The 13639-nt window shown below is 40.0% G+C and overlaps 1 protein-coding gene across 3 annotated transcripts in view; it reads left to right on the top strand.

The window, feature by feature from the left end:
• The window catches only part of atp2b1a (ATPase plasma membrane Ca2+ transporting 1a), a 70190-nt gene that overhangs the window by 44163 nt on the left and 12388 nt on the right, over positions 1 to 13639 (top strand). For all 3 annotated transcript variants that reach the window (XM_060903457.1, XM_060903456.1, XM_060903458.1), the window contains exons 6-16: positions 2162 to 2326; positions 4387 to 4425; positions 9893 to 10048; positions 10188 to 10402; positions 10629 to 10871; positions 11025 to 11266; positions 11564 to 11801; positions 11923 to 12102; positions 12190 to 12277; positions 12360 to 12466; positions 12576 to 12767. In XM_060903457.1, coding sequence (XP_060759440.1) covers positions 2162 to 2326; positions 4387 to 4425; positions 9893 to 10048; positions 10188 to 10402; positions 10629 to 10871; positions 11025 to 11266; positions 11564 to 11801; positions 11923 to 12102; positions 12190 to 12277; positions 12360 to 12466; positions 12576 to 12767 — 1865 coding nt within the window. The remainder of the gene's footprint in view (positions 1 to 2161; positions 2327 to 4386; positions 4426 to 9892; positions 10049 to 10187; positions 10403 to 10628; positions 10872 to 11024; positions 11267 to 11563; positions 11802 to 11922; positions 12103 to 12189; positions 12278 to 12359; positions 12467 to 12575; positions 12768 to 13639) is intronic.

Genomic DNA, 13639 nt, shown 5'->3' with positions numbered 1-13639 from the left:
TAACGTTTGTAGGCTGCTGTTTCATAGTTAATCATGCAGGGGAACTTTGCGCATAAAAAGAGCCCTGAAACCACATATAGGAAATTGGTATAAAAGTATTACATCATTAATATGCAATTATTATATCCATAATAAGTGTTATTTGTGGCACGCAACCTTTTAACTTGGGTCAAAAGCATGGTTCGTACATTGGATACCCATTTAACCCTAAAAGGACCTAAACTACTGAGTGGGATCAGTTCGAACCTCAGAGGTGGTGCGCTGCTCAGTCTATTCAACTGACACAACTTTTTGCTTTTACGAGTTTGTTACTCTATAGATTCTTTATCTAAATGTATGTATGTTTTTTTCAAGATTGATGAAAAAAAGTGTTTAACAAGGTGACTGATTTTCTGTTGGGGTCCCATAACTCTGTGAGATTTGTTGCAAAAGTATTTCAGCAAGTTAGTCGCTTCTTTGTGTGTCTGTCTTTACCTGTCTGTATGTTTGCATGCTCGTCTCGGATGTCTGCCATAACTAAGAATACAACTCTTTCTTACAAATTGTAGATAACTAGTGAACCTGTTAGTTATAGAGTTACTGAAATGCCTGATGCTTATCTGTCCATGCACTCTCCATACACAACCACATACCACAACAGATTCCTCATCCTTGCACCGATCCTGTAAATATGCTTTGTGCTAATATGCTAATGCTTAACAATGTGTCCACATACCAACTCTTCGATAAAAAGCTGGGATAAGTGATTCCTTATTTGAGTAAAAGATTTTAAGACAAAATTTGAAACCTGCGCATGTCAAATATAATATTTTGAATTAGAAGTATCATTCGTTTTTTACTTATTAATATGGAATATCAAATGATGAGTTCATTGCATCATAAACATGTGGACACATTTGAAGGTAGCTTAATATGCATGCTCTTAGAAAATGCTCATTCTGCTTTATTTCTAGTGATATGTTACCAATAACTGCTTTTATCTTCGTGTTTTGTGTTTGAATCCTTAGGCAAAGTGTGACTTCTTGATGTAGTTTGGACATTAAAAAAAAACCAAACTGCTAGCAGCTTAGTAATAAATGTATCACAGAAATTTCTGAAATGAGAGTGTGAGCTGAGTTCTGGAATGTAGATAAGCTATAAATATTCTCAAGTTCTGTAGCAATAGTGCAAAATATTTCTGGTTTTTTTTATGTTCTCTATGTACTTAAATGTCTCATTTTAAACTTAACTTGATATGTAAATATATGATTTCTATATATATAGTTTTTTTTTTAACGTTTTTACATGCGATATTTAGCATTTCCTTTTTTTGGTGAAAATGGTGATTGCTGACATTACAACAAGTAAAAATAATTTGTTTGGGATGTAAATAAAGGGTTAACACTGAGAAACCAGACTTGGCAAATTTTGCAAAGTAGGTTACTTATGCTCCCTGACTAAAGGGTGTGTATAGATATGTAACCCCTAAATAACCTATTTTTGTCAGTAAAATAAAATTTGCATATTTTCTAAAAACCTGTTTTCACTTCATAATTCTTGGTGATTGTGTGGAGATGTTTGAGGCAAAAAAGGAACGCCATCTATTGTAGAACAAGTCTGTAATGTAATAAAATGTGGAGAAGGTGAAAGGGGTGCGCAGACTTTCCGGCTTGACTGTACAGTATGTGCCTGAATTTTGTGCTGAAGCGTTTAAGCCTTGAAAATCCCTGTTCCATTTTAAAGTATCCAGCCCATTTTGCATGTATAGATAAGTAATACTGTCGGGCAGTTAAAGTTATGAAATACAAACGATGCTGATAACGTGGGCCCGCTGTCTGGGAAATGCTGTCACGTGAGAACAAAGGTCCAAGTACACTTTCTTTACAATCCCCCTGAGCTCCTTTTGCCTCGTAAAAGAAAGCTCAAAAGCGAGCTGGTGTTTTTTCAGGCCTTTCTTTGACTGACAGTGTAAGATGAAGCAGTAGCATCATTCTAGCTTTGCTTAATTTCAAAGAAAACACTTTTCAATCCCAAAGCACTCTGTGATTTTATAAATAGCTGCTTCTTTGGGTCCGACAGACAACCCATATTTAGATGGCACTTGCGCAGAAATGAAACGTTTGTGTTTATTGCACTTGCGACCAAATGGCATGCCCTCACCTGTGCGTCCTTGTGTGTGCAGGTACCCATGTCATGGAGGGCTCTGGAAAAATGGTCGTCACTGCCGTCGGAGTCAACTCCCAGACTGGAATCATCTTCACGTTACTGGGGGCAGGAGAGGATGAGGATGATGACGATGAGAAAGAGGAGAAGAAGAAAGAAAAGGAGAAGAAGAAGGAGAAGAAAAGTATGCCAGCACTATTCTTTGGTGTCCTTCCAGCCTCTCTGGCAGGCTGACCTGTTTTAAAATAGATCAGCCATGTTGGTCTGTGGCCTTTCAGCATGGAGAGGCAGCAGTGATATTGTTATCCAAAGAAAAACTGTTATCTAATTTGGGCGTGTCAGCTGTGTATGGGTGAGAATATGGTATCTATTGCACACATACAGTGAACAGGAGTGCACCAATGCCTGACTCACTGTGGGTTAGAGTGATGTTTGTTTTATTTCCTGCTCAGTCAGGCTCACTCGCCATAGACAAACACTGTGGCGCCGAGTCTGTGGCCAGTTTGATTTAAGGCCACATCCTTGAAGCGCAAGACACGAGGGTCGCCAGAACAAAGATCACTGTTTGGATTTTCATAAAATGTACATATTTTATATATATATATAATTTGCATTTGAATATTTAAGGCAAGATGAGTTTTTCAAACACTAGAGATCATGAATAATTTCTCTTAGTTGATTTTACATTTATTTATGCAAATGAGTGTAAATAAGCACAAAGGTGTATACTTTTATCAAACCAAGGATTCAGTCTGTTGAATTTGTGAGAATAAAAATAATTTTGTTGCGCTGTGAAGAAACTCTCAGAAATCTACATTTATAGAAATCTTTCTGGAATAATTTGTGTAGTTTAGTCAAGAAAATTCTTCTTTTTCCTCCTCCTTCTTTCTACTTCCTCCTTCTTCTTCCTCCCGTAGTGTCTCACTACAGTATCTTGGCAAGTGAGATTATCCTGAATATAGTCAAATGTATATTGCATTTCCTATTATTAGAATACATTAAACCAAGATTTTTAACCTATTTCTAGACATTTTTACTTGTTTCAAGCTTGAAATTGTTTCTGGAATTAAGTAAAATTACCTGGTAATAGAATGAAAAAAAAAATAAAGCTTGAAATGAGTAAAAATGTCTACAAGTTTAATAATCTTTACAATAAAGCAAATGTTAATGTTATAATAGGACATGTTAGATATAGTTGACTATGTTCAACATATTTTCACCTGCTAAGATGCCCCCCCCCCCTTCATTTTGCAGTGCATGTTCAGCTTTGTTGTCTAATTTACCTCAAACTTGTTCTAATTTTGGCCATGTGACCTTTACATTACTCAGTGTTGGAAAAAGTGTTCTGAATAAGTGAGGTATTCATGTAATACAGCACTGCCCTGCACCAGGTGGTGCACAATACGCCATTCTTTACATTACATTGGCTATTAATCATTTAAATTGACACGTGATGATCGATATGCGATATGCTACGTGCTTTGTTTAAGCTTGCCTTCATTTCGACATCACATGACTTGAAAACTCGATCACATGAGCTATTCGTAAAATGCTGTTAATTAGGATTAGTTATTGTTTGAGATAAATAGTTGTTGGTTTAATATTGTGGTGTGTGTGTGTGTGTGTGTGTTTTTTTTAATTATTAATAATTTATTTATTTTGTACAGCTACACAAGTCTACAATAAGCTGTGTGTGTTTTTTTTTTTTTTTTTTTGCCAATCAGCAGAGACCAAATTGAGCTGAAATTTTTTTTGGTGTTTTTGTTTGCTTGCTTTTATTTAATTATTTTTTATTTCTGTTTATCATATCCTCAGTTTAGCATATGGCAAGGATTTCTGCTCCATTAGCCAGCAGCTTTTGTACTGAATTTCCGCAGCCTCCTGTGCTCATGTGTTCGCAGTTCCAATGAATGCCCCTAGACCTTTCAGCAGCTCAGCGCTCACAAAGCCTAGGCTGTGTTATTGTTCATCGAATGCACAGATCACCACTGCTGCATATGTGACACAGGCGTGTCTGTGGCCTAGCCAGAGATTTCCATCCTGTATTAAGACCCCAACCCACATCTGTTTTTGTTTTTAACCTTTTATAAAATACCAAGTACTGCCTCTCACTTTATTAAATCAAAGAAAGCATTTGCATAATTGGAAATATGTTTAAATGGATGCGGCAGAATAATCTCGGGCACAGCGTGGGACTGTTAAATAAGTTTCAGAGTGTTTCTGACATGTTCTTTCTCTCCATAGACAAAAAGCAAGATGGTTCTGTGGAGAACAGAAAGAAAGGTGAGTAACCCTATTGACTTAACTGCATAATGAGCCGCATATTGGCTTAGCTGGCAATCTCTGAGGTGCAGCGGCTTGTGTTAAAACCATTGCCTTAACCCATTACTTCTATTGGATAGTCATTAAAGCTGTCGCGTGTGCGTGCGTGCGTGTGTTGCTTTTGTGACATATGGTATATGTTCAATTCAGTTCTGCTTTATTTGTATGATTCATTAAGAAAAGCACTCTTATTGAAACTGAGAACCCATCTTCATAATCTACCCATGTAATGGGATTTTAGGCACGATCAGAGAAGTTTAAGGAGTTTTTCGAGCTGGTCTAGCTATGATGGATTAAAGGGCTGACAAGCATAAGAGCATCATGATACATTACCACCGCTATCAAGACGAGAGCACCAGTATCGCAGCTTACAGTAATTCTCCAGCATGCGTTTAAATCCACATCTCTGACAGGAAAGTTTCTTCAGGCGTTTTGTGCGAAAAGCTTTTTGCAGTCATTTTTAGAATTCTTTGTCATTTTGAATAAAGAAGCACATTTCTATTGAAGTAGGCATGATGGATTATAAATAATGGATAATGAATTTCAGTGACATTCTGCAGGTAAAGACTGTGGAGAGCAGGAATGTTCAGCAACAAAAAAGGCCCGTTAAAGAAAATTCCTCACTTATGAACATCTGGATAAGCAACTATTACCCCAGTTTTAAAAAAAAAAGTTTGGATGCTGTGTAAAACATAAGAACAGAATGCAATGACTTGCAAATCCTTTTTAACCTGTACTCAGTTGAACACAATACAAAGACGAGATATTTAACTATTCAACTTAAATGTGTAAATATACACTCGTTCTGAATTTGATGCATGCAAGACGTCCCAAAAAGGTTGCGACAGGGGCGTGTTCACCACGGAGTTACATCACCTTTTTATTTTTATATATATATATATATATATATATATATATATATATATATATATATATATATATATATACACACACACACACACACACAACACTGTTTGAGAACGGAGGACACTAATTGTTGAAGTTTTGAAAGTGAAATACTTTCCCCTTCTTGCTTGATATACGACTTTAGTTTGTCAGTGTAGAGTTATATCCACTCTGAGTAGAATAGAGTTTACCAGTTTGAGTTAAATGTCTTGTATTCATTGAAATATGGGTCAAAAAAAGATTAGCAAGTCATTGCATTCTGTTTTTATTAGTTCATACAGATGAGCGTATGCGATCACATGTAGTCCATCCGTCCACGATTTACAAAAACCACTACTCCTTCTACAGGATTGATCAGATTTTGATCAAACTCGCACACAATGTTGCCCAGGTGGGTTTGCATAAAAGTTGTCAAGATGGCGCCACCTGTCATGTTTACGATTTTATGGGCGTCTTGGCCGGTATGAGCTACAGCCTCATTGAAGGTATTTATGTTTTACACAGTATTCCAACTTTTTTTTGGAATCGTGGATGTAACGTGTAACTGAATGGCATCTTAATAATTTTAACAATCACAATTTTAACTGGGATGGAGCAGTTACTGAAGATGAACGAATTACTGCAGTAAATCTCATATGAGGAAACCGGATGTACTGTACATTCCCATGTTAATGAACGTGGCCTTCCTTTGTCCCACATGCTTCACATCTGAACAGCTGAATTAGTATAGGTAATCGTATGGGGCCGAGTAAAATTAAGGATTAATTTCACGGGTGATTTCAAAGTTTCAATTTCAAAACTTGGAAATCACGAGTGAAATTTATCCTTAATTTTACGAGGAACCATACGATTACTTGTTTATAATATATAGGGCCAAATTTATACTTCAGAAGCCATTCAAGTTCACAACATTTGTCATTCACGTTTTCTGGACCAATCAGGGCGCAAGACTATCTTGAACGTTTGAATCAGTTTCTAAAGCGTCTTTCATCATGACATGGCGACACGATATGAGGATTTTGAAAATGGTTTACAAAATTTTATTGGAACTTCTTTACAAAAGCTGATTGCTAAATGCAAGAAAACTCTGTGCTTGATCTAAAAGGAATTACAAATATCATTCATCGTTATAAATTTAACCACGTAACCAAGCAATGAACTAGCCAGTAGCATTTCAGAACTACGGCCCCGTGTTAAGGAAAAAAAATCCCTCCTTGATTGACCAATCAGAATTGAGTAATTTGGCCCTATGTATTATAAAATTATAAACTTTTACACAGCTCTACTCTGAACAGTTTCAGGCTTAAAGCAGGGGGGTTAAACTGGTCCATTGAGCTTCCTTCTGTTGAATAGCATGCATAATTGCACGTGATTGGGTAAACCGAAAATGGAGGCTCTGCTACTGGGGTCATGCTGGTTCATGTTTAGAAAGCTGTAGTCACGGAACTACAGCTCTTTTCAGTTTGTCTGCATTCGACAACCACATTGCACCTACTGGAGCATCCCAAAAGCAAAGTAATACCATTGTCCAGCCTACTGTACACAAAGACATGGATTAATTTTCCTACATCGTGTAAACGTAATAAGCTGGTGCCTTAAATGTAAAAGTTGTAGAAAAATAAACACTTTTTTTTTTTTTTTTTTCTCCTGTTCAGAAAGGCATAATCAGTCATAGGGGAGAGCAGGCTGAGACTAGTGCCAGCTCTGATAACAGGGAGTCTGTTGTGTGTTCTTTGGTCTGGATTTGATATCGAAGCAGGACTGTGATGTTTACTGAAGCGCAAGCTGCACAGCTATGCTTGCATTCACTTCCACGCTTGCCAGGAATGAGGTCTGATACCTCAGACTCGGATTTACAGCCCTGTGTGGCGTGGAGAACAGTTCTGCTACAGCACAGAACAAGCATGACACACATTTCATCCTTCATATCTTTTGACTGCAGCCCATACTTTAACTGTGGTAGAATAAGCATGTGACACAGGGGTTACAGATATACAGTGGTGCTTGAAAGTTTGTGAACCCTTTAGAATTTTCTGCATTTCTGCATAAATATGACCTAAAACAACATCAGATTTTCACACAAGTCCTAAAAGTAGATAAAGAGAACCCAGTTAAACAATTGAGACAAAAATATTATACTTGGTCATTTATTTATTGAGGAAAATGATCCAATATTACATATCTGTAAGTGGCAAAAGTATGTGAACCTTTGCTTTCAGTATCTGGTGTGACCCCCTTGTGCAGCAATAACTGCAACTAAACGTTTGCGGTAACTGTTGATCAGTCCTGCACACCGGCTTGGAGGAATTTTAGCCCGTTCCTCCGTACAGAACAGCTTCAACTCTGGGATGTTGGTGGGTTTCCTCACATGAACTGCTCACTTCAGGTCCTTCCGCAACATTTCCATTGGATTAAGGTCAGGACTTTAACTTGGCCATTCCAAAACATTAACTTTATTCTTCTTTAACCATTCTTTGGTAGAACGACTTGTGTGCTTAGGGTCGTTGTCTTGCTGCACGACCCACCTTCTCTTGAGATTCAGTTCATGGACAGATGTCCTGACATTTTCCTTTAGAATTCGCTGGTATAATTCAGAATTCATTGTTCCATCAATGATGGCAAGCCGTCCTGGCCCAGATGCAGCAAAACAGGCCCAAACCATGATACTACCACCACCATGTTTCACAGATGGGATAAGGTTCTTATGCTGGATTGCAGTGTTTTCCTTTCTCCAAACATAACGCTTCTCATTTAAACCAAAAAGTTCTATTTTGGTCTCATCCGTCCACAAAACATTTTTCCAATAGCCTTCTGGCTTGTCCACGTGATCTTTAGCAAACTGCAAACGAGCAGCAATGTTCTTTTTGGAGAGCAGTGGCTTTCTCCTTGTAGCACACCATTGTTGTTCAGTGTTCTCCTGATGGTGGACTCATGAACATTAACATTAGCCAATGTGAGGGAGGCCTTCAGTTGCTTAGAAGTTACCCTGGGGTCCTTTGTGACCTTGCCGACTATTACACGCCTTGCTTTTGGAGTGATCTTTGCTGGTCGACCACCCCTGAGGAAGGTAACAATGGTCTTGAATTTCCTCCATTTGTACACAATCTGTCTGACTGTGGATTGGTGGAGTCCAAACTCTTTAGAGATGGTTTTGTAACCTTTTCCAGCCTGATGAGCATCAACAACGCTTTTTCTGAGGTCCTCAGAAATCTCCTTTGTTCGTGCCATGATACACTTCCACAAACGTGTTGTGAAGATCAGACTTTGATAGATCCCTGTTCTTTAAATAAAACAGGGTGCCCACTCACACCTGATTGTCATCCCATTGATTGAAAACACCTGACTCTAATTTCACCTTCAAATTAACTGCTAATCCTAGAGTTTCACATACTTTTGCCACTCACAGATATGTAATATTGGATCATTTTCCTCAATAAATAAATGACCAAGTATAATATTTTTGTCTCATTTGTTTAACTGGGTTCTCTTTATCTACTTTAAGGACTTGTGTGAAAATCTGATGATGTTTTAGGTCATATTTATGCAGAAATATAGAAAATTCTAAAGGGTTCACAAACTTTCAAGCACCACTGTAACTGATATTTATATGCGTGTGTGTGTGTGTGTGTGTGTGTGAGAGTGCAAAAACATTCTGGTTTAATCAGTGTGATGGGTTTGTGTGATACACCAGTGATAATACTTTGAGCCCGTATTAGGGCCTGGGTTCTTTTATTTATTTTTTATTTTTTTAAACATATAGTAAGACTTGTTGAGTTTCTGTTCACCATTTAGAAAGAGCTGTTTAATCAGAGCACTGAAGACGCCCTAGTATTTTCCTTGTGCCTTTTGTGTGTGCATGAACACGGCCTGTTTGCTAGCAGGGAGCACAGAGGGGCCTTAGTCATTCTCTCACACAGAGAATGAGACCCATTATGTCTGATGGTCCCAAGATGCACCAAGTGTTTTGCACAGCTGGACCTGAACCTAAGGTCCTTTGAGTAGGCACACAAATGGAAAAAGTCGCTTTTAAACAACCGAGAGGGAAGTGAAAATCGAAGTAAAGTAAAAGTTGTCGTCGCTGGCAAGAGCACGGGAATGTGGACACGCTGTGGTGTTTGGAGATTACAAAAAAAATGTTACACAGGCATAAACCTTCACCATGCACAGGGCAATAAACTCGCTGTGATGACAACATATAAACAATAATTGTGTGAGCCAGATTAAATAACAGTCCGCTGTGCACATCTCGAGTTGAGACCAGTTAAGAAACTGGAGTCGGAATTCACACACAGTGCTGACGTTTCTACATTGACCTTCCGATGTAGTTTCACAGTTTCCCTGGGATGTACAGCAAGCGTGTGCGTAATTGGTCAGATGTTCACAAACTTTTGGCCATATAGTGTATGTATCTTGTCACGGATAATGAATAGACCAGTTCCATAACGAAGCTGTTTGTGAAGATTTTTTTTCCCTGTCTCTCAAATACGTTTTTAAATCCATCTCTCTCCTGCATTGTGTTCAGCTAAAGCCCAGGATGGAGCTGCAATGGAAATGCAGCCCCTGAACAGTGACGAAGGGGCAGACGCGGAGGAGAAGCGCAAAGCCAACTTGCCAAAAAAAGAGAAATCTGTTCTCCAGGGGAAGCTGACGAAACTAGCAGTCCAAATCGGCAAAGCAGGTCAGTGCATTTTCGTTCTCATCCTTATTGCCAAATCATCATCTTTGGGATTTGATGATGATGATGATGATTTCAGTTGGGCTCTGATCTTTGGTGTGTAGCACTGGTTTAATGGTGTGCTTATGTCATTTCTGTGCAGGTCTGGTGATGTCTGCCATCACCGTCATAATCCTGGTGGTGTTGTTTGTGGTGGACACCTTTTGGGTGCGAGGCCTTGCATGGGAGAAAAGCTGCACACCCATATACATCCAGTATTTTGTCAAGTTCTTTATCATCGGTGTGACCGTCCTGGTGGTGGCTGTCCCTGAGGGTCTGCCTCTTGCCGTCACTATTTCACTGGCTTACTCTGTCAAAGTACGTCCCACTCTATAAAGCAGCAACATCACTACATCGCCGCCGTCCATATTGAACAGCACACGTATTCATGTTGTCGAGAATAACTCGCCGTGGCTGTGACCGTTTACACGGCCTGTTATATGCCAACAGATTTTAGGATTTCTCTTGGTTAATCGTGTCCTCGCGCTGTCTAATCCTGTATTGCCCCACCTTCCAACCATCATTACCTTTTTCTATTTTTCAGAAAATGATGAAGGACAACAATTTGGTAAGGCATTTAGATGCCTGCGAGACCATGGGCAATGCTACCGCCATCTGTTCGGATAAGACGGGCACTCTGACCATGAACAGGATGACTGTGGTGCAGGCTTACATCGCAGACAAGCACTACAGGAAGGTCCCTGAGCCAGAAGTAATCCCTGCCAACACCATGGACCTGCTCATTCTGGGCATCAGCGTCAACAGCGCTTATACCACCAAGATCATGGTGAGTGCACCTGCATCCATCGTGCAAATCACTGGGTGCATGTTTCACTTTCTCATTACACCTCCTGCACAGGATTTGCAGTAGTACTGATTGATTATTTATTTATTTATTTATTTATTTATTTATGCTTTCCTTTTCTCCACCCCTCCCCAGTCTCCTGAGAAGGAGGGAGGTCTATCTCGTCAGGTGGGCAACAAAACCGAATGTGCCTTGCTTGGATTTGTGTTGGACCTGAAAAAAGATTACCAAGCAATCCGCAACGAGATCCCCGAGGAAAAGTTCTATAAAGTTTACACTTTCAACTCTGTCAGGAAATCCATGAGCACCGTGCTGAAGAACGCTGATGGAAGTTTCCGGATGTTCAGCAAAGGAGCATCGGAAATTCTACTCAAGAAGTAGGCATCTCTCAAGCATCGTGTCGTTTTCTTAAAAGAAAAATATTTATTTATTTTTCTATCTTTTTAAAAGGCAGTGGTGGGGGAGGGGTTAGTGAGGTAAAGAGTCATGCCATCATGCTTATGAAGCTGATCAGAATGCTCTCTTTTAAATGTTTTTTTTCTTTTCTTCTTCCCTCTCTAACCCACCAGCCAGGCTACTGATGCATTTCCCCAGAGAAATTATTATCCAGATGGTGCTTCTCCTCCTGTTGTTTCATAACCGTTTCTGCTGTCCTGCTTTTTTTCCCTGTCTAGATGCTATAAGATCCTTACTGTGACCGGTGAGACCAAGGTGTTCCGGCCCAGAGACAGGGACGACGTGGTGAAGAAAGTGATTGAGCCCATGGCCTCTGAAGGCTTGAGGACAATATGCCTGGCCTACAGAGACTTCCCGGCCTCAGAAGGAGAACCTGACTGGGAAAACGAGGCCGATATACTCACCAGACTCACCTGTGTGTGTGTGGTGGGCATCGAGGACCCCGTCAGACCGGAAGTGAGTATGATCCTGTGTTTGGCTAAAAATTCATGAGTAACAGCTGTTTGTCAGATTTACTTTAGCGCTTGTTTATAGCGAATAGGTGAGGTGTACCGTCTGACCCAGTTCTCTCAATCAGGTCCCTGATGCTATTAAAAAGTGCCAGCGTGCCGGGATCACAGTACGCATGGTCACCGGGGACAACATCAACACAGCCCGCGCCATAGCAACCAAATGCGGCATCCTGCAGCCTGGAGACGATTTCCTCTGCCTGGAAGGGAAAGAATTCAACCGGCGGATACGCAATGAGAAAGGCGAGGTGAGAGAAACACAGTTTCTGCTCGAGTGCATGCAGGAATTTAAGGTTTCTTTTAGTCCTGATGGGCATGATGTGCTCGTTTTATAGATCGAACAGGAGCGGATTGATAAAATATGGCCCAAACTCAGAGTCCTGGCAAGATCCTCTCCGACAGACAAGCACACACTAGTTAAAGGTATTATTTATTTATTTTAAGAACCAGGATAGATTAATTAATTATATTGCACAAAAGTGACTTACAAATGTTTAATCTTCAGGTATAATCGATAGCACTGTTCTAGAACAGAGGCAAGTAGTAGCAGTAACAGGAGACGGTACAAACGACGGCCCCGCCCTGAAAAAGGCCGATGTTGGATTTGCTATGGTATACACCTTATATGCATAAAACGGGCCAGTAAATTTCACAATAATGTTTGAAGTGGCTGTGTACATTTATAAAACACCGATGCAGAATTTTACATTTTTGTTCTCAGGGCATTGCAGGCACAGATGTAGCTAAAGAGGCCTCCGACATCATTCTAACCGACGACAATTTCTCCAGCATTGTCAAAGCAGTCATGTGGGGCCGCAACGTCTACGACAGCATCTCTAAATTTCTGCAGTTCCAGCTCACTGTCAATGTAGTGGCTGTGATCGTGGCCTTCACTGGAGCTTGCATCACACAGGTAATCAAATCTCTAGCTCTACTCTACTCTTCTAACCAGCACGGACGCAGGCTTGACAAACGGAATAAATAGATGAAGTGCTGAAGAAAGTTTGTTAAACTGAACTGAGCAACTCTAAGGCTACATCCACACGACAACGGCAACGAGATTTTTTTTTTTTAAATATCGCGTCCACATGGGCAACGGATCAGTAAAATTTCAGGTACATATGGCAACGCAACGCTTGCTGAAAATGATGCAATACACATGCCACACCTCTACGTGCGCTGTAAGACGGTCCCATCGGAGACACCAGAACAATAGAAGTAGATGCATGCACATAAACCCCTTCTTCTGTAGCATCAGCCACATAAAGTTTTGATTATTAATCAATAGCATAAAACGAAAGACGCGGAAAGAGGAATGAATGGGGTAGACGGAAGCCGGTACGCCAACATTCTGATATCCTCCAGAATTCTTTAATGGTCTGGAATAAATTGAATGCTACACGTTGATGGATTACTTTGTTCTTCTACGCCCTTTTTGAGGAATGTACTGTCGGACTTAAACCAACATCTGAAGAGGTGAGATCACTCCTTTTTTTTTTCCTATGTTTACTGGCGGGATTGTTTTTGTTTTTGGAAAGCGCACGGGCGGTGCGCGGGTTGATACTGCTTCCGCAGTGTTTGGACTAAGACTCTGCCCTAAGGGCTATTCTCTCTCTCTCTCTCTCTCTCTCTCTCTCTCTCTCTCTCTCTCTCACTTTGCACCATTACACAATAAATATTCACAGTGAAAATATTTTGTAAGCGCGTTTAATGAACCAAGTTATAGGATTTGTTGACAACTCGCATCGAGTTCGTTACACTTCTACCCGGCGTGAAGCACTGACA

The sequence above is a fragment of the Neoarius graeffei genome, chromosome 21, assembly GCF_027579695.1.
Source record: "Neoarius graeffei isolate fNeoGra1 chromosome 21, fNeoGra1.pri, whole genome shotgun sequence".
NCBI lineage: Eukaryota > Metazoa > Chordata > Actinopteri > Siluriformes > Ariidae > Neoarius > Neoarius graeffei.
Note: the sequence above shows the minus strand (reverse complement) of the source record. Positions and strands in the feature narration are given on the sequence as shown.